Genomic DNA, 27,361 nt, shown 5'->3' with positions numbered 1-27,361 from the left:
TACCATTTTATCATTCAAATCAAATCTGCTTTATTTGTAAAGTACCAAATTACATCAATGATAAAGAATATAAAGTATGATAAAATTTTTAGAACTACTCATTGAATACAGACAACACTATAGTACTATACATTCTGTCACAGTACATGATTTTAAGATTATCTTGATGTGGCCCCAAATGAAAATGAGTTTCACACCACTACAGATGGTCCTGATGCTACAGTTAACATTAAAATAACAATTAGAGTAAAATTAAAGCTGTGTAGACGAATCAGCTCGTTCATTTATTTACAACCTCTTAACTCAAGCATCTGAAAACATCTTCGGTCCAGGGCCAGCTCTGTCTCGGTTGTTGCTTCCTGGGTTTTTTTACGATGGCATCATAACTCCCCCAAAGGTTTGACTCTGTTTTTCTTGTGCTTTTGTGTCTTTTGAAACAATACTTGAAGTTATGACGTCGTTATTTTAAGCAGAAGAATGCCACGCTTTTATTGTTTCTTCACATTCAGGATTTTCTCTTTCTTCTTTTACAAACAAGAACTATACAGCAGAAATGTTGGCACCAGACGAAGGCAAACCCAAGCCCCCATGGGTTCGAATTGTGACCTGAGTGATGCTTCCTTTAGCAGGAGTGAGATTTGGATTGTGGCACCTCCAGAGCCATTTCCGGAGCTCTGCCTGGACCTGCAGCCAAGCAGATAAGGTGGAGTGTAAACATCTGTTTGTTCATCTTGAAACCTTTTTATCACAAAATCACAAATTACCCACCTCTCCATTCATGAAGCAGTAAAGGAGTGCCACAACAAATCCCTGCAACACAACAGAAGTCATTTTAAAATCAGTCAACATAAGTGAATCCTGATTGTGAATACACTCAATTATAAGATAGATGTCAATCTTTTATTGTGTAAATAACACACACAAAGAAATAAACAGAATAATTAACTTAGTTTGTTTCAGAGGAGTATGCTGTTAAAAACTCAGCTTGGAAGAAAATTTCAACATTTTCATGTTTGAAGATGTTTGTGCTAGTGGGATTTCTAACCACATTTTTCATATCAACAAATCTGTATGCCAGGGAATTTAGCTGCTATACTTTTAACATTTAAACAAGATAAATCACAACATAAACATCATAAATGAGTTTTGTAAAATTTAGTATTTGTACCAAACTGTTTGTGATATTTCAAGTAATATTTCTCTTTTTTGTATTGCAACTCTTTTCTCTATTTAATATTTTTAGTAGAGTTGGAGGGTGTTAAGGTTTTTGAGCCAAAATGCTAAGTGGTTATCGACTTTTTCTATACTTTGTTTAAATGTTGCATTAACATACCCCACTCATAATCCAGAGTGGCTACAGAATCCATCAGACAGGATGTCTCTTTCCAGCTTTATTTATGAACAAATAAACTCTAAATTGCTTTCACAAATCCAAATTAGTTTCTCATTTGATCCACTTTGATAAACTCATATATATATGAGAAACAAAGTGGTGAAATTGGAATATTTCTCAAATTGTTTATACATTTAAGGTAAAAGTGAAGGTAAAACCCATTTCTTTATATGAAGATTTAATTTAATTAGGTACAAGATATTGTTGTTAATTTTCTTAATTTTTCACAGAATATTTTAGCTACATTTTTGTTTAATACACTACATCTTAAAAATGTATTTACCAATTAAAATGTCAGTTTTTTATATTAATTTTATTCAACAGAAAAAAATCTCTGGGGGGAACAGCAGTTGCAGAACTGTGCAAGCTCTTAAACCATTTTTTGTTGAAGCACCTTCTGGTCTAATTTCAGCTTCTCCTCACACCTGTTCTCAATTACAGTGATTATGATTGACCTGAAATGCAGTACTGCAGTGCAAGTAGGATATCACTGGCATTTACTCATTTGTAACCTCTTGTGAATCAGTAGTAATACAAAAGTATCAAACCACTGAGAGTGATACATTTATATAGTTCCATATTGAAGACAATGATCTATAACAGAAGATGTAGGACAACAGTGAGAGACATTAGAATGGACATTTCACCAACCTTCATGGTAAGAAAACTGTTTTTGGTCATCAGGAGCTACCAAGAGTTAAAAAAAAAATACAAAATATGCTTCTTGGATTCTTGGTGAGTATTGGTTTTGTTTTACATTTGACAAAAATATTGTGTATGACAGATTTGCGAAGAAGACAGAAAACATTCAGCTCCCAAAACCAGTCAGAAAAAATGCGGTAGGATTTGAAGGTTCTTGACTAGATTTTGGACACACTTTGAATGTCTCTTTTAGTTTTGAACTTAAGTTTTTCTCACTTAAGAGGGACAGAATCACATATCGGGTTGCGGTGCTGCATGTATGTAATTAGAACACAAACATTTACACTGATTTTCATCTGACTGTTGAAGTAATAAGGACCGCCATAGTTGAGTCGACTGAGACCTTCAGAAAAATGATTGTAGCATAAGTATAGCTTAAGAGTCTGAAAAACAATTCAAAGAGAGGTCTCAAATTAAGCTAAAGCCAGTTTTCTTTCTATAAAAATATGTCTACAGGTGGAGCATAGTCCAATCCTAGCAGGTTGCGAGATGGTAAACGAAGTCTAAAAAATCCCTTCGTGACGGATATGCAAAGAGAAAGCCGTTTTTCTTTAAGAAAATATAAAAATGTTTTCTAATATTAAATAAAGATTAGACATCAATATATGGCATTTTATAGATGCAATGTGCCTAGAAAATGTGTAGTACTCCACTTCCCATCAAAAATGTATACCTGAAAGGATCCCAGGCCCAGCTCAATGTACAGTCTGGCAGCCACTCCAGTGTTCTCAGGCAGGAAGGCAAACACAGTGTAGTGCATCCCAAACAGAGGAATGAGGAATAGGGTTGATTTAGCCAGCCGCCTGACACAAAAACAAAGTGATCAAAAGAATATCACAGATTTGACTAAACTTAGGCCTCATGGTAAATAGACTGGATTTACATAGTGATTTGTTAGTTGTAACAACTACTCGAACCGCTTTCCACCTTTAGCCACAGTCACCCAATTGCACTGCATACACATCCATTTATGGTACACAGATCAGTGAGTAACTTGGGGTTAATTGCCTTGCCCAGGCAGCAGCATATATTTCAGAATGAAGTTGGGATCAAAACCCAATACTTTGAGCTCTCACTGAGACACAGTTGCCATCTATTTAACCTTTAGCATAGTATAGAACTCTGTTATGAGGCTTTGATGGTGAAAAGCAAAGTTAAGTATTCAGGCAATTTTTACGACAATAAATGGGGGTTAGAGATGTACAATTTATAGGCATCAACAACGGTATCGGACGATGTTAGTCATTTTAAAGATATCTTTATCCCTCCAGGCAAATAATGACAACAAATTTTTATTTCCATCTTATTACTATTTGTGTTTCCACAAAGGAAGGAAGGGAGTTGGCTATGTGGTCATGTGACACAGATATTGATGCAGTACATGATTAGGTGTTTAACTGAGGCAGACAAGTGATGTAGGTGGTGTTCTAGCTTTAATATGATGTTGAAAGTGCAGCAATATATCAAATATATCTGTAAATATTGGTTAAAGGTCATAACTGCAGTATTAATATCATATATCGGTCAAATGTTCATATTGGTGCATCCCTAATGGTGGATGATTAAAATGCCAAGCAGGATTTATTTAAATGTAAGGCAAGTTGAGATTGAATAACTACTGCAATAAAAATAAATAGCATAACTTATTTAAAAACAGATTAAAGAATTTCTTTTCCTACAGCATAAATCCTCTTTGATGTTGACCATCTCACCAGTCACACAAAACAATAAAAATAGGGTTTTTAACACGACTGCTTCAGCATTTGAAATGAAAAATCCACCTGGATGCTTCATGCTTACAATAGGATTGTGATTTTCTTTAGTCACACCTGTGCTTTGCGTCTTTTTGTGCTCATGTCTCTGATCCACCTGAATAAGGCTGAAATTTGCAAGGCAGAAATGAAGCTTTTGAGCATGTGAAACATTCATTGAATGGGTGGAACAATTCTGTCGCACAGCGATGAAAGAGACGTCTATTTCTAGTATCTAGATTCTATTTTTATTTGCTCTCTTTTGAGATGAGAGCAAATAGTCGAACTGCTAATACAGAAAATACAGAGATTCAGATGAAGCAGAATTTCTGGGTTCTGTGTTATAATGAATGAAGCATTTTACAGATTAACCAGCAGGAAAGAGGCCATTAATTTTTTTGAAAGGATTTTTACATTGGTCTCTTGTTGCATTGCTTGCCTGACAGTTTTTCATCAAGAATAAAAGGTATCTATATATCCCATTTAAAAAAAACAGCTCTTAAAGGCACATACTTTCTGTGATTTTTAGTAATGTATCTTGTGTGTATATTTGTTTTAGTTGTATTTGTCAATTTTAATAGCTTCTTTGAAGGGCAGAGCTTAACTACTCTACCTAACCTTGATAATCCTGTTCCTGAGGAAATGATTTCATGTTGTGTTTTTAGAGTCTGTGTTCAAGCTTAATGTGCTGTGCTTCTTTGTTGAGACTTACATGAAGTGACCAGTGTCGCTGTTTCCAGCCATGGCTGAAGATTTAAGCTTTTGGACCAGAATCCGGATAACATTTATGAAGATGACTATGTTGACCTGTCAGAAAAATATGCACAAACCATCAACATCAATAGTAGTTAAAATAAAACCCAAAGCATCTCTTTATTTAATTTTTACAACCAAGTCACTTATGTAAAATTTATATACAAATTAAAGCTTCTATGTTTTTCGGATTGTGTGAGTCGGGCTGTTTATGTAGATTATGTCACTTAAAACTGAAATTCTTCTCCTGCCAGAATGTTGCAGCTTCATTGTTAGTGATCTGGGAAGCAGGTCTCTGCCCACAGCTATAGAGAGAAAATCCACAATGTGATTAAAAGAGAAATCAGACCAACACAACAATAATTTCAAATTGTTTAATCACACTAGTGGTTAAAAGGCAATTAGTCACTCCAAAAATTGGACAAATGTGCAACTTGGTATTCTCTTTTTGTTTGAGTTGCAACAAAAAGGAGCTCCAGTCTCATAAATAATCATCCCTGATTTTAAGCAAAAAAAAGTTTAATTCTGTCCAAGCAATTACACTTATTGAAAGTCATTCTAAACTTCTTGTTAACTTCTAAGAAGTTTATAAGAAGTTTCTGCCTTGGGTTCTGTGTAAACTGCAAAACCGTGATGAGAAGTCTTGACTACAAGAGTTACAAGTTTTGAGAAGAAAGACATGAAATCCTGTTTTCAGACTGAAAATGTGTGCTCTGGATGATGACAGAAAAATTCCAAACAGAAGTAAGTGTGAATGAAGCAAATGCAACTGTTTAAAAAAAAAAAAAAGTTTGTCATGTTGCAACAGCTTCACAGCTCATCACTCACCAGCAGTGAGCCTGTTATTGGTCCTTTAATGATCCACCAAATGCCAACTTTGTCATTGTCATCCCAACAGCTGCAACGAAAGACAAACTGCATTCAGTTAAGCATGAAATGAGCAGCTTTAATGTAACTAATATCAAGAAATAGAATGAAGTTTACGACACCCTCTGTCATCATAGAGAAATCTGGTCAGAACCCAAAGTATGAGAACCATTGATGGCAATCCTATAAATATAAAAGCACATAAATTATGCATGTTATATAAAATATTGACATGCTGTTAGATCTAAATAAATCTTTGTAGGAGAACATGACATTATGTTTACTCTGCATATCAAATTTATCTTTGTCCAACTTGCATCACATTGTCTAAGTAGGTATCTGGTGCAGTCATAAAATTAGGTGAAGCGATCAAAATAGAGTAGAAAACGTTATAAGCTGATGGCCCTTGAAAATTAATTTTTCTCCTTGTCAGCAATACACTTCTGTAGCTTCTGTAGTATCACATAATGAAGTGGAGGGTAAATCAATCATAATTTTCAATCTGTTTTGCAAATAAAAATCAGAAAAATGTGGCATGCATTTGTAATCTCGCCCATTTACTAATTAACCAAATTGTGACTTAATATTGGTGTAAATCTAGCTGCTTTGTGATGGCTTCAGAGGTTTGTTAGGGAACATTTGTGACAAAACAGCATCACGAGGTCAAAAGTGCAGAGCAGACAGGCCAGGGATGAAGTGCTACTAATGTTTAAACACAATCAGGTTTTGAAACAATATTCTAAACTTTCTCACTTAATCTGCCATCTAAAACTTGAACTAGGTATGGCACAGCTGCTAACTCGTTGGAGGCTCTAAACACACTAGCCCAGTAAAGAGAGTACTGAGTTAAAGAGCAGCAAAGTAACTCTGGAAAAGCTACTGGGGAAGCAGAGGTTCACAGCTCAGGTATTGATCACAAGAAGTTCTGTGTAAAAGATGCTACAATACAAGAGACACAGGAAGCATGTGGAATAATGTGGACTTTCAATTGACACAAATATGTAGCTTGTTGCGTTTTATGCAAAGCACAATTTTTTGGAGGACAATAAGCATTGTAAATTACCATGAATACCCCATTTCTACCATAAAACAAGGTGTTTAAAAATAAGGACACCAACACCACAGCACCATAAAATAAGGTGTTTTATGGTGCTGTGGTGTTGGTGTCCTTATTTATTTATTTTTTTTTTTTTTTTAAGGGACAGGGAAACATTTTGATGTTACAGGGCAAAACTGCTGTAGGAGGCTGCAAAATACCATGTACTTTTATTGTACTTATCAATTACATCAAATTCAAATAAAACAAATGGGCTTATGGTTGTAATAGGACAAATTGTAAAAATACTTTTGCAATATCTTTCATTTTGATTAACATTCATTTCAATACAACTATGAAACCCATCACGGTTAGACTTCATCCATTTTTATTCACTGTTATCCCTGAATATAAAGTACACTTGTACATCTTACATCACCTTAGGAGGTATTTTCAAAACTGGTGTATGTTTGAAACGTTTGATCTGATTATAGTCCAGGAGATTCCTCTAAGGGGTCACTAAAATTAATAGGAGAGAGAATGCAGAAGGATTTTTCTTTTTTTCCTTAAGCCTTCACCAAGGTAGAAGGGAATTTGTTTAATCCTCTACAAGGTTTGATGGACAGAGGCACAATGCGTTTCTTCTTTATCTCCCGTCACAGCAGGTGACGCTCTCCTGAACTCAAATCTTCGTGTCTTGAAGACACCGGCTTGTTTGTGAAAAGCCATGGCACGGTGAAGCTTTTCAAACAATGCTGCTTATAAAACCTCCTGAGTTAGAGGCATTGTGTCACCCCGAATGCAGGCAACCCAATTATTCTTTAATTATACCGACACAGGGTCTGCACGTTCATCCCCAAGGGTCTGATCCATCCTGTTGCTGCACTTCATCCCATCTAACCACTGATTCCAGTTCAATCCCTGACACGAAAACCCCATAAGCAGTGCTTGTATGCAGCACTAGCTGAACATTGCCTTAACTCATTACCGTCACTACAAGAACAACAAGCCCAGTGTGACCTGTAAACTTTTTTTACCTGCTGTCATTTCTGTTGCATCCAACTTTTAAGAGTTTTTCAGTAAAAGGGGAAAAAAATTATCTGTCTGCCTTTTGTTTTTTACTTTTAACCCTACAGTAACCAGTCAGTAGCTGCCCTCTTATTGTGGCTGAATAATACTGCAGCATATTGGTGGCAGAACAAATTAAACAAATGGGTCTCAGAAAGTTTGAGAATAGGTAAATATAGGATGAGGTAACATAAGACAGCAAGAATAAATTCAAAAACAGGATGTTGTTTTGTTTGGGATAACATGCTACAATAAAAAATCTCATCAAATCTGTCTAAAATGCTCAGAGAAACGGAAGAAATAACTTTTACATGAAGTGCAATCGTATTTGCAATCAGCCGCTGTGAGAACATCCTGTCATTAGGCTTTGAGGAAGCTGATTGTTATCTGAAAATAGATTATCAGTCTGAATGAGACAGAACTGTGTGCCAACCCAAGTCAAATAAATAAAACCTTTAAATCTTCTTAGATTTTTATGAGATAACAAAACCTGTTTTTATTTAAATGTGGTACAGAAACAGTTTTTTTGAAAACAAGGCAAAGTATTTTAATTGGCTAATGATTACTTGGCCATTGCATTCCTGCACCATTCTGCTTGATTCTAATGTTGTTGCACAGCTCAGTCTGAGCTTTCTCCCATTGAGGTGGATTCTTTCAGTAGCATTTCTACTGAGCCAATCAGAAAACAATAGAAAAAGTTGTGAAATTATATTGATGTTCTGTGCTATTTTAGAATCATAATATGCCTGTAGTTTTAGCAATACGTGAATACGAGCTGGTCCATGTTAGCCACACTTCTGAATATTGAATTAACGTTAACAGCCATCTTGTTCATTTGTTTATTTTTTCTTCTAGATTGTTTTGTATCGACGTTAGTTGAATGACTTTTTCTTTAATATACTTTGGAGTTTTGATAATTTCTTTTTGTAATTAACTTGGTCTCGTTAATTTGTGGCGCTGTTGGACCGCCTATAAATAGACTGGGTTTCGACATATTTGGGGTCGGCCCTTCCGCTCACTCCACCACCACCACTGATAATGCGCCCTGATGAAGTGCGCGCACGTCTCTAGTAGCTGTCGGCCGCAGCGGACGTCTCCAGTCTACCATGTGGGATTTTTGATTGTATTTTAGCCCACAACAACTGTAGCTTTATATTCATAGAAAATATATTAAGAGAAGCGGACATTTTTTGTTGTGATTTTGGCCTGGTGGGACCGGATGTCCTGTTTTTGATTCCTTCTTTGCGGTAGATTCTCTTTTTTGCTATAGTCCGGTACTAGTAGGGGCTTCGGTGGCCCTGTGTGAGGTTGGCCCCCTACTGTACCATTTTGTCCTTTTTGATCGGCTCACCAGGTTCAACTTTCTGTTAATACTTTTGGGATTTTTGTTTATCCTTTTTTTGGGACACGGGGAACTGAGGATATTTAGTTCTCTCTCTTTTTCCTCCACAGAAAATTAAAGCAGCTGAACCAAAAGAAAAGTTCAAGAGAGTTTTGAAATAAAATAATTTTTTGAACCCTCAGTTTTGCCTACATGTTGTGCCCCTGGTGGACGTAACACAGCTCCATAATCTAAAAGCAAGTTTACAGCCCTAAATTATTATTTTCAGTAAGAAAAAAATAGGACCTTTGGCTTATATAGTAAGCTAAAGGCGGCATGAAATGTGCAGTGTAACCCTGTGTTATGAAATTTATGGGCGGATAATATTAGGTTTCACACAGCAGTGCCCTGCAATGCATACAACTATGAGTCTGTGATTAGTTTGACATGTGCAGATGACTGCTGCCTTTCTTACTCACCCCATCCAATGAGAATGTACCACCAGAAGTATTTCCTCTGAGAGACGAAAGTGAAGGCCAGCAGGGTCTGCAGATACATGCCCTCCACCAGCAACCAAAAGTAATTGGCTAGGATGCTGAACTGGAAAAAAGCCACAGCTGACTTGCACCCAGCCTGGAGTATAAAAATAGACACAGAGTTAAAAGCCTCCATTTCTAAGAACTACAGATGAGCTCGTATCTTTCCTGAATCGATGTGTCTGCTTTCAGGCTAGTTAATGTTTTTCTTTCCACTTATTGTTACTAAAAAATTAATTGCCCTTTGAAACACTGTTTACATTGTTTTAAACTGTGTGATTGTGAGCGTGAGTGGGAATAAAAATAGCAATAGGTATTTTGTTCCATATAACCAGTGTTGGCATAGTTACTTTGAAAAAGTAACTTTAATCGGACTACTGATTACTCCTTGAAAAAGTAACTTAGTTATATTACTGACTACTTGATTTGGAAAGTAACTAAGTTACATTAAAAGTAACTTTTTAGTTACTTTCGGCAGCTGCTAACAACAACGCTCCGCCTCCTATGAAAATCACATTGATCTTTGCCAATACTTAATTGTCAGCTATTTTATAATGGCAACATCAACAATGTGTCTCCACTGATAAGATTGAACTGAAGAGGAGATTGTACAAAAAATAAAAAACGTGAGTAGTTTGTGTGGTCCACTGTTGTCTGGAAAACTCTAAGAAGGATTTTAAAGCCCCTCCTCCCCCCAACCTCCAGGTTCTGTGTTACGGCCCTGCATTTGGTGTCACAGCGAACAGAGCTCCTCCTGCAGCTCCACAGTTCAGATGGCTGCACAGATTTGTGACACTTATCTTAATATTAATAATTAGTATAGCGTTAAGTTGCCATTATAATCATTGCCAATTACGGACACGTTTATTCGTGGCTGTTTTCACGTTTATTGCGCTGTTCATATTGGTCTCGATGTTTGCAGTTTTCTGGAGCGCAACGCGAAGGTAATATATTAACTTGAGATTAACAAAGACACAGCGGGACGGATCATCCGGGAAATGATGGACAGGGAGAGACTGACTAAAACTACCTTAATGACGGACAAATTCTGGGATTTATTATGAGTCTCTGCTTATTTCCAAACCCAAATGAGCAACTTCACGTTCAAAAACGAGCCAAAAAAAGGCGCAACCCGCCACTCATTAAATCTGCAAGCGACTTTAAAAAAAAAAAAAAAAAAGCCCAAAGCCGCTTATAATAATCGGACTTGGCGACAGAATCTCAAAATAGTTCCAGTTTTTCCACCAACAAAATGCGCATCTCCCTCCATTGTTTACATTTCTGTCGCATAGAGACGTCGGTCACTCGACAAGACGAGTAGAGGAAATACGATTAAATAACAAAAGAAGATAGTGACGTAGTAACGCAAAAGTGATTTTGAAAAGTAACTGTAGTCTGACTACTCGATTTGAAATAGCAACGCGTTATATTACTCGTTACTGAAAAAAGTGGTCCGACGTCAGTAACGCGTTACAAATTAACGCGTTACTGACATCACTGCATATAACACAGTAGGAGTGTAACAGGTAAACCTTTTATGGATGCAAACTCGACTAAAAACCAACCTGTTTAGGATTGTATTTAAAACGTAATCAATTACAAATTTACTGATGGAACTTAACTCATTGTCATGTTTTGATTATTGATTCTATGTTGCATTGTATTTGATATGATGTAAAGCACTTTGAAATGCCTTAATGCTGAAATGTGCTACACAAATCAAATTTGATTGATTGATTTATTAGTAGAACAAATTCAACTAAACCCAGCATTCTTTTTATCCAAATTTGTAATCCATTAAACGACAGTAATGATAATTTAAAAAACAGTTATGAATGTTCCTTAATGTGTTCAATATGTTTATGTAACTTCCAAGATTTGAAACTTCATCACCACAAAGTGCATTAATTAAACTGTAGACAAGTTCCTGGGTTTCACTGTGAGTTTGCAGAGATATGAAACTCAAAAAGGACATTAAAGTGAAGTTCTCCAAGTATTAAAGCTCTGAGAAAAATTATAGGCATTCAACTTGCTCCTATACTCTACAACCATCTTGAAGAAACAAATTAAATTAGTAAAATTAAGAAAAACTGAATTAATAACTGCTGTCCAAACAAAGTTATCAGGGATCTATTTGGGATTACATAGAAAATAAAATAACCATTTAGGCCAAGTTGAAGTTTTAACATAACGTACGTTAATGTGATGACTTATCTGATGATTTGAATCTGACTTGATTTATTTTCAAATATTTTTCTTATGATATTGCTATGACAAGTTTAAATATGTTGTTTTGATTGTCAAATACCCTTTCTTGGTCTTTGATGGAACAACAGATCTACTATTTATTGAGTGCAATTAAAATTCTCACACTTCTCTAACATGTTCCATTCACTGATTTGGCTCTCCTGCGGTGGAACAGACTACCGAAGAAGAGAGGAACTTTTGTAAGTGCCAAGCAGTAGACACTCATAATAGCCCTGCATTGTTTAGAAAATCTTGTTTGCTTGTTCAAGTCATGTCTGCTTACCATTCCTACCATCTCAAAAACAGAGAAATTCTGGATTTTGCATTCTGATGCTGGGAGATTTCACCAAAACAATTTCTCTTTGTGTTGATGGGCAGCACAGACCAAGTGCAGCCAAAAGAGTTGAACACCTGTGCTGAATGAAATAGACTGAGGCTGGTTCTCTGTAAATGTATTCCCCAAGGATAACTGAAGTGACTTTCTGCCAATACTTGTATATTCCCCACATAGAGAGAAACGGGTGACATACAGGAGCTTGCTGCTTGTGTGACTGAAGAATGAAGAAGAGACTGACAGGAGGGATTTGGTTATTGATTTGCCAAGTGAAAGTCTAGAACACAAGAAGTCCACTGGGATGAAATTGTCTGCTATTTTTTCTGTCTTTTGGTTCCCATTCCTCTGGAAGGTCACTTCATATCAGATAGGTCAAAACATTTTCAAAACATGGTCAAAAATTGGGAAACAGATCTTAGTCTAAATCAGTTAAATGATAAACTATTTTATGGTCATTGATTATTCTAATCAAACCCCTTTTCATTCTTACTAGTGGGATTAGACTAATGTTTGTTCTTTGTTTAGTTTTCTTGTTTGAATTAATCTAGGATTTTGCTTCTGTTTATCAGTAAATGCCAGAAAATATAACTTAGGTTGATTAATAATAAATTTACTCTTTGATTCAAGTGACACCTCCAGGTGATTTTTCTGTGAAGGGAAAACATTTTAGTACATTTTTGGGCAGTTTATATCTGATCACTTTATGGAAAAAATAAAGGAATTTGGGTCAAATATCTAATTATATTGTTTAATATTAATGGTGAAATGGTGACTGATTTACTTATTAATTATATAGGATTACAATTTAAAATTGTGTTAACTCTACTATGGTTGTTTTCCTCCTCAAACACCACATAATAGTCCCTGTTGGCATATTTATTTTAAATTTAAAGGGGTTTTTTGTTTGTTTCTTTAGTAAAAGAAGAAAATGTTAACTGAAACCTCATTTTATACAACATCTGAATAATACTGAAAACTATTTTTGACTTGTATAAAATTGCAACAGTAAATAGTAGGTAGGATCTAAAGTCATTCAGTTTTTCTTTTGAATTCCCATCTTTGTCCCACTTTTTGCTGTTAAAATCTTCTTATAATCCAAGTTATCATGGAAAAATCCTTGAGTAATTCGCAGGCTTACCGTAGAAACGGAGCAGTGGTCGAGAGTTTCATCTGCAAACAGCACCGCATCCTTAATGAACACAGCACTGGCTCTCAAGACGAATGAGGAAAACAGGTTGATGTGGATGTAGTTTCTGGTGCAGCGAAACTTCCTGTGCATCACAACACAGAGTCACACAATAAGGGTCTTCTTATACTGTCTATGCAAATGAATACTCTTCAATATACTCAGAGGTTGGGGGCAAAAAAAATGTATCAGTGTAGAAGAGATGATAATTCAGGTTTCAAATATTAACCACAATGTAAGGTAACCAAGGATCCCAGTATTTTTTTTTTTTCTTAGTTTTGTCATATCCGTATGCATTCAGTACTGTTGTGCCCTTACCTGAAACCTGCGAACACCACTATAGCTGTCAGGAGAGTGATGAGTGAGGTGGCATACCCTACAGTGTAGACCTGTCTGAACGCATGGAGGTAACTTGTCTGGAAGAAGAAAGCTCAAGATTAAACTGAAGAAAGATGTGAGGCAAAGAGCTTAATACACTTTTAAACAGATCTGCAAGGTTCCCTTTTAAGATTCCTGCTGCAGATGCAACAATCACACAGTGTCATACCATTGGCAGGATTTCTGTGAAAGAAGTCCGAGCTACAGAAGGTGAGCAATGAGAAAGCATGATCCCAACAAAGTCTGTGTACAGGGGTGTGCATGCGGGGGTGGGTGTGTGTGTGTATGTACCTCAGATTCAGGCTCGCTGTCATCACTGAAATGACAGGCGTCTTCATAAGTTGGATACATTTCAGACCAGCCATCAGCAGTGCAATTTCTGTACACATACCCTGACAAAAGAGCAGACAGCAAGCATGTAAAGAAAAGCTAGGCGGGGGTAGCACCTGAATTATGGTCACATTTGCACAAAAACTCCAGCAACATTTTTTATCAGAGATCCGTGAACCCAATTTTAAAGTTATATTCAATGTAAAGTACAGTTTTGTGTTTCACGTGTCCAAATGAAGCTGCTGCTCATGATTGGGCTTGTTAATCTAATGCAGACTGTTAAAGGTTATTTGAGATTTCCAGCAATAACTCTTGCTAATATTTTAGCATATATAATTCTCTGCAGCAAGATTTTCTCTTATGTCTTTGACTTTAATAATCTGTATATATGCCTCTCAGCTTTAATAAGATAAAATTCTAGGTACGCTCTGGTGAGATGCTCATTTTTGCCATCATTAATGACAAAACATATCAGACATGAAAATATACATGCACAAAAACCAACATTGATTTTTATGCATATTCCAAGCGCTCATGTAGAGTTAATTTTATTTGTATGGAGCAATTTTCAATCTTCAGGGAAGAAAAGTGTATAAAATTCATATGCAATTATGTAAAAGCCAGTATTATCAAAATAACATTTAGATCAATCCAATTCATTCCATTACACACTAATCAAACACTTGTGATAGTTATCCTTTTCTCTGTAGAACTGAAACGTGTTGGAAGCATTCTGCATGCATTTTGATTCAAATTGGCATAACTGAATCCCCCTATCGCAGCAGATTTGTTACCTTCACATGCAGGATACAAATCTTCAATGAACAGCATTCAAAAAGTGCTCTTAATCTAAAAGTGTATTTAGATGTTAACTGCTGCTCAAGTGTGGACTAGAAAACATTCCCCACATCATCAAACTACCAACACCAGACTGAACTGTTGATTCAAGAGAGAGTGGATCCATGCTTCTGAAGAAAATGAAATGATTTTGTGTGGAAAACCCACATTACAAGTAGTTCTAGAGAAAATTTTACCAGCCTATCTGGCCAACATGACATCAAAAGACAAAGACATCTAAATCATTCTTCTTCAATACTGCCAGGAAATGGGTAACATTTTGACAGATTTTTAGGTTTTAGATAATGCCAAACAGTTTTACTCTCAGTCACTGTAAACAAGAAAATGTTGTAGATTTAAAATAAGTGGATATATAAAAATACTCATGTTAACATCCATTTCACCTTATAGTAATGGTATGACATAACTTTTTTTTTTCAGAAACACAAAAAGGACAAATATTGTATTATATTAATTAAAACTATATGACAAGATTTCAAACTCTTCTTGTCAAAAACATCCCCGGGCAGTGTGTGTTCATGCCAGCAAACATGCATGAATAATTCATACTATGTTTTTATGTTCCATTATTATCCTCACTTTGCATTAGAACTTTGATTATGTACTATATAATTAACCTTAGCAGCAAAGATATTGTGCACAAGAACAGGTTTCAAACACAGTATTCCTCATCTTAACAACTACACTGATTAGATGTTGAGTACAAGTGTTTCATTTATTTTTATTTTAATGAGGTTGTGCATTTGATGAGCTATGCAAACCAACCTTGATTGCTGGAGAAATGCTGGAAGACCTCAGAGCAGGATAAATTGATAACTTGCCCAGCTTCAGCCCTCAGCCAGCATCCAATCTCGTCCCATTCTGTTTTACATCCTGCAAAACAGAGGGATGAACGCAGAGGGACAAGTCACTTCAAATCTGTCATTTAGCACCTGTCATTATTGTGCATGAAGGAGAAATGACAAAACTCATTAAAACTGGTTGTTTTACTGGGATGGACCATTCCAGAACCATTCCAGATGCTTAACATTAGTCCACTTTGTCTATTCTCAAACCTGCAAAATAGATCATATCTTAAACAGATAAATAAAATGCCAGAAAGGGTGTTCCTATAGGATCATTATCCAAAAAACATATCAAAACTGGTTTTGGGAAGAATAATGTAGTCCAACATTAAACTAAAAGTCCTGATTTCTTACCAATTGAAATTAACTATAACATATCCATGGCAAAGGTGACTATGTGTAAACTTCTGATCGCCTTGTGCAGTAAAACCATGTAGGTTTTAAACAAACGTAAGTCTGTGGCAGATAAATATTTAGACTATCATTTTTGCCAATCAGTCAGAAGGAAATAAACATTTTCAGCCTGAACAGCTGAGGCAGATTTAATCTGCTGTTTACACCACAGGAAAAGCTTTCTGGCTTTTCACTCATAGTCATCACTGTTTGCACAGATTTTGGCAGTCCATTAGATATTTTTGGGTTTACTCCAATGTGACTGAATGCAAGGAGTAAAAAAGGACTTTAGCTATGCCCAAAGGTAAGACCAGACTGACAACAAGGTGTTTTATTCTTTTACGCTTTTGGGATCTTAAATAATTGTAGAGAAACTATAGAATTATACAGAAATGTCTTTTAAATATGTCTCTCATAAACAAGATCTTGTTACATGCTAAAATATTTTTCTATTACTGATAAACAGAAAATGTGAAATTAAGGGAAAAGCCAGCTCAGTTAAAAAAGAACAATGAGAGCCACATTCTCTGGGTTATTTAAAAGAATTTCTGCTTCTTCAGATTATACATTTAGACATGCTGGTGATATACAAGCAAAAAAGTGTTTTCTGTCAGTTCCTTATTTCATTTTTACAAAGCCTCTGTATCTAATCCATTATCAACTCTATTACTCCATCCCATATAAATAAATTAAATATTTCTCTCCTTTTACGTAATCACATGTACATTTTGTCAGTTTTAGTTTAACACTAGCAAATGATATTGGAGCTACAGTGTGTTACTGTTCACACAAACCCTGGATTATTTACCTCAGCATCTTCTCTTACTTTCAGCCTGACTCAGTCAAATATTCCTGGTGCTGTGGATCAGAAGCCGTGTACATCCATGTTGGTTTTTATGAGACGGACTGTTTTCTTTGAGGTTGTGAAACGTTAAGATGTTTACACAGCAAGTGGCAAACGCCATCAAATGTTGATGCTACATTCACCCTCAGCATGCAGATTATAGGTGTGCCTATCCGAAAAGGTAGATTCCCTGACATATTTCTCCAGCGCTGGATGTCTGGTTTTATGTGCACTGGCTTCAGACAAAGGCAGGAAGCTGAAAGGAATCAAATTTAGCAAGCGTACAACTACACAATGCAGGGAGATCTGTCTTTTCAAAGCAAGGGAATCAAATTGTTGTGCTTGTTTGGTTTAAACAATACAAGACTTAGTAACAACAGAATTGTTATTGTCTTGTTTCCAAGCAACTTCCCTAGATCTCTGTTTCCAATCATACATTTGATGATTTTGGTTCAACTGATGGTTTGGTTATTCATGTTTCTTTTCATTTAGCCATACGGTTCCTTGCAGATGTATTTGTACCCCTTGAACTTTTTCACATACTTTCACATTACTTTACTTTGATACATTTAAAAACCTACAGTCCTACAAATTGCCTTTAGAACCCACCTTATCAATAAATAGTGTTTAAATCTGTCTGTCTCAGAGGTTAGTTAGAGAACATTACTCTGTTCAATGCATCATCTATAAATGGATATGGTAATGCATAATTGCAAACTGCTACTAAGAGGGGGCCATAAAATCAGACTTTTTATCCTACATATAGGATAAAAAGTTGGCCTACGGTAACTTAGGAGAAGCTGCAGAGATGTGCTACTTAGGAGTAGGTAGTAATTTGCTCATCATTTCCACTTTTAGGCACAAATACAGTGGTAAAAATGCTCAAAATAAACAGTATGCATCATAAGAACTTGGTAAATTATGCTGTAGATTGACCACTCAATGGAAACTTCAGATATTGACCAGCTGTGTGGGTGATTCTTTAAAAACCTAAAAATATTTTAATTAGAACAAAATATGGTTTCCCAGGAAGCTCAGTAACATCTATTTGGTTTGTTAGTCAATAAAAATCTTGCAATGTTTATAATGCCTGCATTTCATTCCCACAAGATTACCTTGTAGTTCTGGTGTGTTTTCATTCATCCGAACTGCAAATGAATCACAAACAGAGAAAGAAACTAAATCCTTTTCTCACCTTTTCCTGTGAAGCTCATTTTGTTGTGAGAGGAGGAAATCCAATGTGGATAAAACAATAGGAAGATTAAACTGACAAGGAACTTCACTTTGGAAAATAAATGACATATTCACAAGTTGCTTTTAGAGTATTTGTTTAAGTCTAGCTGGTCAAAAAAAAAGAAAATTACATTTTCTACATCTTTACAAAAACTTAATTGTTGTCTGGGATTAGAAGATGTAATTCTTCTGTACTGAGCCTGTTTTACCAAGGATGCTGTGATTCAGTGTTACCTCCCATTTTTAAATTGGAGCGTATTTCTGAGCAGAGTGTATGTAGGTTATGTGGAAGGATCATCCCAGGGTTTACACAGATGGGCTTTAATCTTGACACAATCCTAATTTAAGAAGAGACAACATCTTCTAAATACTGTGCCAACACAGCGACAATGTGTTGCAAATGAATGGCATTAGCAATGTTGTTTGTTCAGACATAGCTGCAATATTAATGGTACTTTCTTAATGGCAGAAGAGCTGAGGGAAATCTGATTGAATTACTCAACTTCAGGTGCAAAAATCCTCTGATAAACTGAAGAGTAGAACTGAAATCATTTCCTGCAGTGAAGCAGCGAATAAACTAATTGAAAGTGAAAGAGGTAGAGAGCAGAATGCATTATTTGCCTTCAGGATTTACATGCAGCACCAATTCATCACCAAATCATAATATGAAGGATTGTGCAGGAATATGGGTGTTCTGAAGCACATCCAACACTATTACCTGCTTCTTCACACAAACAAATCTGGTTAGATTGGATTTTTATTGCAGAAATACCAAGGTGTTTTGTACGTTTGCTAAAGTAAAATTTATTGCCAAGCATATTTGAATGTGTATCAGTCATTTTCCGTGCAAGTTACATTTACCTAGCAGCTACTCCTTCATGCATTAAATGATTCAATATGCGTTTTACAAAAGCACAGCAGAAGAAATTTTAACACGGTATAAAGCTTTAAAGGGCGGAAGTATTATATGAAATTTACTTTTTGAGCTTTACATCATGTTATTATGTTATTCCTCATCAGAAACAAACCTGCTTTGATTCCTGCATGTGTGTTTGAGGAATCCTTGAATGTTCTGCCTCACAGAGCGCCCCTCAGACAAATCAGCCCAACTCTCCTAAAAACAGTTGTAAATGGCACGACAGAGAAGCATTTTCATAATGTAGTGAAGGGCCATCCAATTGTAAAGTTGCATTTCATTTTGAGTTATGTTTGATATACACAACTTTTTCATATATCAATCAAGTTACTTTATTTTTGCTACAAAGTGGCACTATGTGCCTGGATAATACTAAACACCACTCCTTACAAACAATAAGATTGTGTGATACACTGAATCACACATTGTATTCAGTTGTGAGATCAAAAAGAGAGCAGTTAGATTTAAAAATGTCATCACAAGCAGTAGTTACAGTGATGTGACAAAATATTTTCCAACCACATATTTCTTTTGTTTTTGCTACTTTTGTCACACTTAAATGTTCAAGATCAATAAACAATTTCTTATATAAATACAAAATGCAGTTTTCAAATTGATTTTTTTTTTTTAATTAGGGTAAAAAGCTTTCCAAAGCAGTATGGCCCCATTTGAAATTATAACTGCACCCTGTTTCAATTTATTCATTAACTGATTGACACTTCTTAAACTAAAATCTTAAGGTTACAAACTGATACCTGCACATTCTGAAGCAGGATTTTCTAGAGAGACGATTTTATTGTTCCATCAATTATGGCATGTCTTCCAATTTCCTAAGCTATCACGCAATGACTTAACTCTCATTTGTCTTTGAATTTATTCAGATCTGGGCGTAATTTGATGCATTTTGAGATATTTGTCCTACATCATGTTGTCCTTAGAATGTGATCCTGGCAGTAATCACGGATGTTTCTAATTTCACTGTCACAAAGTTTAGATAATTGCTGTTAACTTACAACTTAAAAAGGCAGCTAATTACTTTACCAGAAGCCCATTGGTTTGGACAGCTTTTCCTTTTAAGTGAAGCGAAACAATTGATTATCTAATATATTTAAGTCCATCAAAAAGTAAAATCGGAATATTGCGGTAATTAGAAAAATATGTTTCCAGAGCACTGTGTGAGTTAAACCTCAGTAAGTTCCTTAATTTGAGTGGAGGATGTGCTTTTGTCATTAACAAGCAGCTAAATTCTCAAGCTCTTTGCAGGTAACCTTTGTGCAAGTACACTACTTGACTTTTTGTTTAAATCCCTTCAGGATCTCTTAGAAAATTTAAAATGACTTTCTTACTGTGTGCAACCTTTGCACAAACAGAGCACTGCAAGAGTCCTGTCACGTTCAAAAACAGAAATCCTTTCTGCCTTTGCCATGAGGCGGTCACAACAGTGTTAATGCCTGAAAGAAAATTACATAAAAACTATATCTATGTACAGTTTTAGCCTTTTTAAGGCTTTGGGTGTTTTGATAGGTTGAGAAAAGGCTTGTTTGATTTTAAATGAAGTTTTTAATAAATTGACTCCTCTCTCTTCTCATTGTTCTAAACATTTTTAACATTTCTTTACTGAAATCTGTTTTTATTGATTTTTATGTAATAAACAAATATTTAAAACATGCCAGTCTGTTTAATAATCTAGGATTATAAGAGCTTCACTTTAAAAAAAAATAATAATTACATTGATAAATTAACTCTTCAATGATATTCCAAATTATCAAGGCAAACTGTTTTTCACTTAAGTTTTTGTTGCTGTGATAACATATTTAAAAACGAAAAAAGTAATGCAATTTATCTTCTTTTTCTTTCTTATGGTGACCTGTTTGGAACAACTTAAAAATATATCAACTAAAATACATAAAACTATGCATTGTAATAGTTGAAATGTAAAAAACATCATAAATATGATCTTCTTGCTACTTTTTTGCTTATTTAGCAAAACTTTAGGCTTTCTTCTCTACATTATTGTAGTATCAAAAACAATTAAAAAAAATATTTCCATGTGGAAGCTGCTTTGCAGGAGCAGCTTATATTTATTTCATTCCAGATGTCCCCTTAAAAAAATCTCAAATTTTAGGGCTTGAAAGCTAAACCCTTTAGCTTTTTCCTGCACCACAGAAACGATTTTGGGACATCCCACCCCTTTGATAGAGTTGAGGCCTAGGATGAAATGCAATGGGGATTATCAGGTAACAAAATAAATAAATAAATACTAGTCGCCTTTTCTCTCATGCAGTCAGCTTTACTGATTTGATTTGGTCTCAGAGCAGAATGTCTTGATTCTGACAATAGTACACAGCCATGACAAGGCTAACACTGAAAAAATATTCTGCAGAATTTGTCCTAGTTTCTCTAATAATGAGGGAAACACAAGTTTAATTTAAGCTATGTGTGCTTATTTTGGATTCCTGACATATATACAAGGTTGACAACAAGTTCAAATTAAGGTGATGAAATATTTCCCAGAGGGAGTTCCAATCATCATGCTCAAACTCGCGTCTATAAAATCACTCAGAGAGCAAGAGATATGAAAAATGTGGAGAGCTAATTGTGAAAAGAAGTAATTTTTAGACTCAGATTAGAGCCACCAAAGACAGAAGCACAATTATAGGATCCAACAGAAGCATTTATGCACATTTATCCTCATGACAAACCAATAGCATACAAACCATGCATTATAAAAATCCATACAGTTTCCATGGAAGTGACTTCTTTGTTTTTAATTACTGGTTGAGGGAAGCTTAAGCTGCATCAAGCTGTCAAGAGTTCAAAAAGTGACTGACGTATAAAGAGGCTAATAGTTCACTTCAAAACATAATTTTAATGAAACTGTTTCTCCTCTCCCCTAAGCTGTGCTCTATTCTGAGTCCTTGATAAACAGGCAGCTGTAAGGGGGTGGCAGGAGGCTGCTCACTTTGCCACTAGAATGTCAACTCATTCTGGATTAACAGAGACGTATGAAATGACTTTGGACACAGACTGAGTCCTTTCAGAGCAATGCTGGCGGAGGAGCAGGACGATGTCTGCAGTCCTCATTCAGTAGACTTCTCAATGACGTTTCTCTTGTGAGTGCAAGGCAGTTTTTTTATATTTGAAATGCATTTCTTATTCTGTATTCCAGTATAGTATGATAATGCCTTTTACTTGTGTGTTATCATTAAGAAAAAAAATTTCTCAGTATATATCAACATCCTTTGATATAATTAAATAGGTTGTACATGTTAGAAGAAGACTGCTAGTTATTTTCTTAAAATTTATGGAACCAAGTCATTAACAAAAACAATTTGTAGTCTAATTTTGACATGATGTTTTAAATACGTAAATGAAACATAATGTCTATTTTGACTAATTACCACCAGGTGTCACTGAGACCTACAGTCTTGCAAAAAGATTATTTGGAGCCTGTTGATTTTTTTCACAAATTGTTACACTGCAGCCACAAATTTCAAATGATTTTATCCTACTTTGATGCCCCAGAAGATACTCACAGTCTTGCATATTGTGAAATGGAGGTTTCACAGACAGACTGAAGAAATAGCATCTTGGAGAGCAAAGAACAGATAAAACATCAGTAACGTAAGAGAGAAGATACAAGCTCTCCAGGTGTTTTTTGTACCTTGTGATGACATGTTTTGAATTTGTGTTATATAAATAAACTAATTTGAATTGAACTGACCCTCCCATCTCCCCTTTCCCCTCAACAAAAAAGAAAAAAAAACAGTGACAACTGAGGATCGGACAAAAATATAACTGGAGGCATTTTTTTGCAGGGACAGGGAAGCTGGTCAGAGTTAGCAGTATGATGGATGGTCCTACTGAAATAATACATCTCAGAAGCTTATGAAAACTTTACACTGTTGTGAAGGTTTGTCTTCCAGAGTAACACTAACCCTAAACAAACAGTCAGAACTATTATGGGATGTGTTTAGGTCAAAACATCAATGCATTAGAATGGTCAGGCCAATGTCCAGACTCAGTGATACTAACAGACACTCTCCATCTAATCTGACAGAGTTCAGGCTATTAAAATGAAATGGGCAACATTTTTATTTTTCATATGAGTAAATTTGGTTCAGACATTTCCCAAAAGTTGGTTCTGCAAGGTATTGACTCAGGAGGGTTGAACACAAATTCACACCACAAGTCCTTTTTCATTTTCCTTCCACTTTGTAATTATGTACCACTTTCTTTTTAATCACATAAAATACATCAAAGTGAGTGGCTGTAATGTGACAAAATGTAAAACAGTTCCCGGTGTGTGGACAGTTTTGCAAGGCAGTATGTAATTTAGTGAAGGATTGCATTAAACTCTGCATGACTTTGGAGTTCTGTGTGGTCACATGCCACCAGCACATTGACTGGACACTGACGCGTCAACCCTACCAGAGAAATTCATCAACATTCATTTATTTGCATAATGAGCCTTGGAGGACAACATTGCACCAAAGTACTGAGTAGCTTCAACCTCAATTAAGATCAAAGTAGTTATGAAATGTTAAAGTTCATCATTCCATGTTGCTTGTATGATGCCAGTTCCTGAGACATTTGAGCCCTCAGTGAAATGCGAGGTTCAGTAGTCTATTATAAAGTCAACTTGGTCAGATTGGAAGGACAAGACAACTATAGGCCTCACCAGAGAAAAGGGGCATATTTCACATTGAGTAAATGACCAGTGCAATGGAGTTAAAGTAAGGGAACAACATGTATTTCAGCAAACCTCTTTTCTGATACTAGGTGTTGTGAATGTCTCCATTTTTGTTTTGAAATTCTATTATAACCATTGTACACTACACATCTGTTTATGAATTACTGTAAAAACATGATCTCTGTCAGCTTATTCCTAGTATTTTTTGTCAGTAAATGCTGTGTGCACTTCATAGTTATGAATCATTTGTTACAACTATTTAATAAATCCTATTAGCCATTGCGTTTATTTTTTTCTTCTTTTTATTTAAACTCCTCCCTCTCTCCTGTTCACCAGGGCTTCTCTTATTTTATATCTGAACAGCAGCATGAAAACCTCACAACTCACACCAACATGTTTTTTTTTTTTCGTTTTTTTTTGTGTCAGCTTTGCGCAATTTAATATTTTTGAACTCTGTGCTTTTTATGAGATTTGACAAGACTTTCTAAAATGTTTTACTTTTGTCTTGTCAATCAACAAAAATATTTTTCCCAAATATGTCTTTCTTTTTTAAGGTCAGCAGGGGTTTTGACAATGGAACATGAGTGCCATTTTCACTCAATCTCTTTCTGTTGAATGATTAAAAACTAACCTACAGTTAAGAGAAGAATTCAGTGATGTAGATGTTGTTCTGGTTTCTTTTTGGCCTCCTCGATGAATCAATGATGCACTATTAGGAGCAATTGTTTATGCCAGGGAAGTTTTGTCATTGTTCAATGTTTTCTCCTTTTCTGTGTGTGGATCTCAATGTGATTATTTTTGTCCTATGTTGTCAGACAGGTTGTATTTAAGTGGTATCTTTTCTCCACAGGCCTGAATGTAGCTAATGAATTTGAACTCGGCTTCCAAAAAAATTAATCAGTAACATTTAATTCATGACTCTATACATGGAGTGATTACTGTTCTCATTCAACAAGGCTTGTTTGGATATTCGTTTAACCTTGATCCAGTCTGTGCTGGGTTTTTTTTTAACTTCCTATGTTAACTATGTCTGAGTTATGAGCTGTTTGATTATTTGAAACATTTGAGTATGACAAAGCTAGAAAAAATTAGGAAATTTGTACTTTTTCTCAGAAATGCATATCAATAAATTAGTAATAATAATTATTGAATTGTTCTTATTAGATAGAAACAGTGTTTCAGAAACTTTGACTATTACCTGTAATCTGTCACCGTCACAATGCACAAAAAGTACGTTTGTGAAATAGTATATCAGTTTAAGAAAAATTATGAATTGAGTCATATTCTGATTTCCTATCAAACTGGGCAATTTATAACTTCTCAAAAAGAATGCATCAAGTAATTTTTAAGATATTTTTCCCTCCTGTATGTAACTTCAAATACTGAAACGACAAACTTCAACCAACATGTTTTTCCTGCTAGTCTGTTTGTTATGTTTTCCTTCCCTGGAAGGTGCTCTGGCTTTAGCTCTGCATCCCCAAAGCCCTTGTTCTAGTTTAGCATTTATACTTTCGATTGAAATCATGTCTCAGAGCGCCAGACTTTCACAGTTATCTCCCTGAGTTTGTGTTTGAGAGACAGGAGCCCTAGAAGCGCAACATATCACACAGGAACCCACCGCTGTGATCGCTCCGGTTTTGCGCCTCGCTCCTTCTCGTCTGGCTGCAAATCTCTCGAGCCCTCAGGTGCTGAGCGATAATGGCACAGTCCGGATGAATTGCTTCACCCTGAAAATTAGACACACGTCCCAGTTATCTACAGGGACGAGGAGACACGCTTCTCGCTTGTTCTCGGTATGTTTGATGCGTAAGAGGATGATGCGATGATGGGGAGGTACGGAAATGGAGAATACGGTGAAAGAAATTACTAATCAGATTATTTTAGGTACTTTTTTAAAATATGATTTTCCGTCATGTTATATTGGAACAAACTGTCATTGAAATTTATAAATTTATTATATCATAGATGGGAATTCTGCGTTCATGCCTCCAAAAACTCATGCGCAAACCTGTGCGCTGTCGGACCTCTCATTAATTTTTCTCCACCATGCTGACTGTTGCTTTGATTAAGGATGTTGTTGATGGATGCAGGTGGATGGAAAAGCAATAATGAGAGCCACGCAGCTGCATACTATAATGTCAGTCCAACTGTGACAAAAGCCCCAGGGAGAATCACGAAGACAGCGCACAAGAAGGTTAAACACATTACACTAGAAAAGCCATCGAAAATAAAGCGGGTGGAAAATAAAGGAGCGTTTTCTATTAAAGGTGTCCAGAGGAACAACTTTTGTTGGACTTTAAGGTGATTTCCACCAGTTATTGGAGTGCGTATTTTTGGCTCAGATAAGAGCATGCTACTCACCATCGGCTTGGTCCACAGCTGGAGGTAAAAGATGAGCAGGATGACTTTCTCATGTCCTCCCTTGCAGTACATTCCCATGCCCTCTGAGTGTCTCATCAGACGGTGTTGTGAGCGCAAATCCAGGTTTATTTCACGGCGCTTCTTAAAGAGTGACTTCCTCGGTGCAAACATCCAATCTGTCGACCTAAAATAAACGCATCCTTGTCTTTTTTCCCCTCCTGACTATAATCTTCAAACTTGAGAGGCGGCGGGTGCTGCTGCACATCTGCGCATCCGGCACAGTGAAATCAGTAGCTCCATTCAGAGACATCGGGGACGCCTCAGAACATTGAACAGCCAATGGCCTATTTTCAAGTCACAGCGCGTACCTATGTTTTAAACTGGCAGTAACTCATATCTCTTTAAATTATTTTGTATGTTTGCTGACATTCAAACGGAGTAAAGGCAAAATGTTCTCATGTTACTCTCACATGAGAATAAGACTCCATGAAAGCTTTTAAGAGTCAATAATAATAATAATAATAATTAATAATAATAATAATTAATAATAATAAAAGATGTTTGGGTGCTGTGGCGTTTTGAGCTGCGGACCCAATTTTCCGAGTCTTCACAGTAAAAAGCATTTAAAATTTGCAATAATAGAAAATGAAATGTTGGTAACTTAGCACACAGTGATTCTCATGTATCTTATATAAGCCACTCCATGGAAGTAATGACGTTTGATTCTATTTATTTTATTTTTTTTTATTTTAGAAGTCAAAAAGAAACTAAAAATATGTACTTTTATAATTAAAAATAAAACAACATAGAAACATGGACAAAAAATCTGTAGTATTCATAGGTTTCTAATTATTGCATTTTGTTTTATTTGTTTTTCCTCATTTCCTGAAGTTTTCCTGAAGTAAGAAATTGGAATCATAAATTTAATGTGTGCAAGCAGATCTTCACATTTTTTTAAAGTTTCTATTTTACAGCTACATTTACAACTAAAAAAAAATACTATATATATTTTTTAAAAAGTATAAAAAGCAACTTTCAAAGTACATTGGAGTTCTTTGGTGCAAAGACATTTTCTTGTTTTTGTGAGCTACTATTGTCACTGTTTTCCATTTTTTTTCCAAGACTAGTACAAAATAATTTTTCTGCTTTGAGTGGATCTCAGCCTTTTGTGCTAAACAACTGTGGATTAAAAGTTTCCACATGTCCTATTACTAACTACATGGTTTTATATGTCAAACCCATCAGACTTCTTTCTTACCATTCAGTGGAACTTTAATCTCAAGGTATCCATTCATATCTCATTGTGTCCATTAATC

At 35.6% G+C, this 27,361-nt stretch overlaps 1 protein-coding gene across 3 annotated transcripts; it reads right to left on the bottom strand.

Moving 5' to 3' along the window:
• Positions 1–27,361, bottom strand: LOC122841075 (pituitary adenylate cyclase-activating polypeptide type I receptor-like). 3 transcript variants are annotated; one of them, XM_044134035.1, is made up of 14 exons: positions 27,304–27,361; positions 26,046–26,229; positions 25,303–25,411; positions 15,526–15,633; positions 13,864–13,964; positions 13,513–13,610; positions 13,147–13,279; positions 9,371–9,524; positions 5,589–5,649; positions 5,428–5,497; positions 4,559–4,653; positions 2,769–2,898; positions 769–810; positions 1–684 (listed from the first exon to the last, which is right to left on the bottom strand). In XM_044134035.1, the coding sequence occupies exons 2-14, from the start codon at positions 26,214–26,216 to the stop codon at positions 541–543; spliced, it is 1,416 nt and encodes a 471-aa protein (XP_043989970.1). In that variant the 5' UTR covers positions 26,217–26,229; positions 27,304–27,361; the 3' UTR covers positions 1–540. The 3 variants fall into 3 exon arrangements, with proteins under 3 accessions (XP_043989970.1, XP_043989969.1, XP_043989971.1); XM_044134034.1 differs by lacking the exon at positions 27,304–27,361 and having other exon boundaries at positions 26,046–26,345; XM_044134036.1 differs by lacking the exons at positions 25,303–25,411; positions 26,046–26,229; positions 27,304–27,361 and adding exons at positions 15,751–15,815; positions 16,807–17,171.

This window comes from Gambusia affinis, linkage group LG12 (genome assembly GCF_019740435.1).
Source record: "Gambusia affinis linkage group LG12, SWU_Gaff_1.0, whole genome shotgun sequence".
Classification (NCBI taxonomy): Eukaryota; Metazoa; Chordata; class Actinopteri; order Cyprinodontiformes; family Poeciliidae; genus Gambusia; species Gambusia affinis.
The sequence above is the reverse complement of the archived record's forward strand: the minus strand, read 5'-3'. Positions and strand labels throughout refer to the sequence as shown.

What these genes read in the sequence shown, in the direction of transcription:
- LOC122841075 (XM_044134035.1), bottom strand. Translation starts at nt 26,216, where the DNA reads ATGTTTGCACCGAGGAAGTCACTCTTTAAGAAGCGCCGTGAAATAAAC. An exon ending in GTACATTCTCATTGGATGGG is followed by an intron (nt 5,650 to 9,370) that starts GTGAGTAAGAAA and finishes TTATATTTATAG; the next exon opens with GATTGCCATCAATGGTTCTC. An exon ending in AGCGACACTGGTCACTTCAT is followed by an intron (nt 2,899 to 4,558) that starts GTAAGTCTCAAC and finishes TTTTTGTGTCAG; the next exon opens with GCGGCTGGCTAAATCAACCC.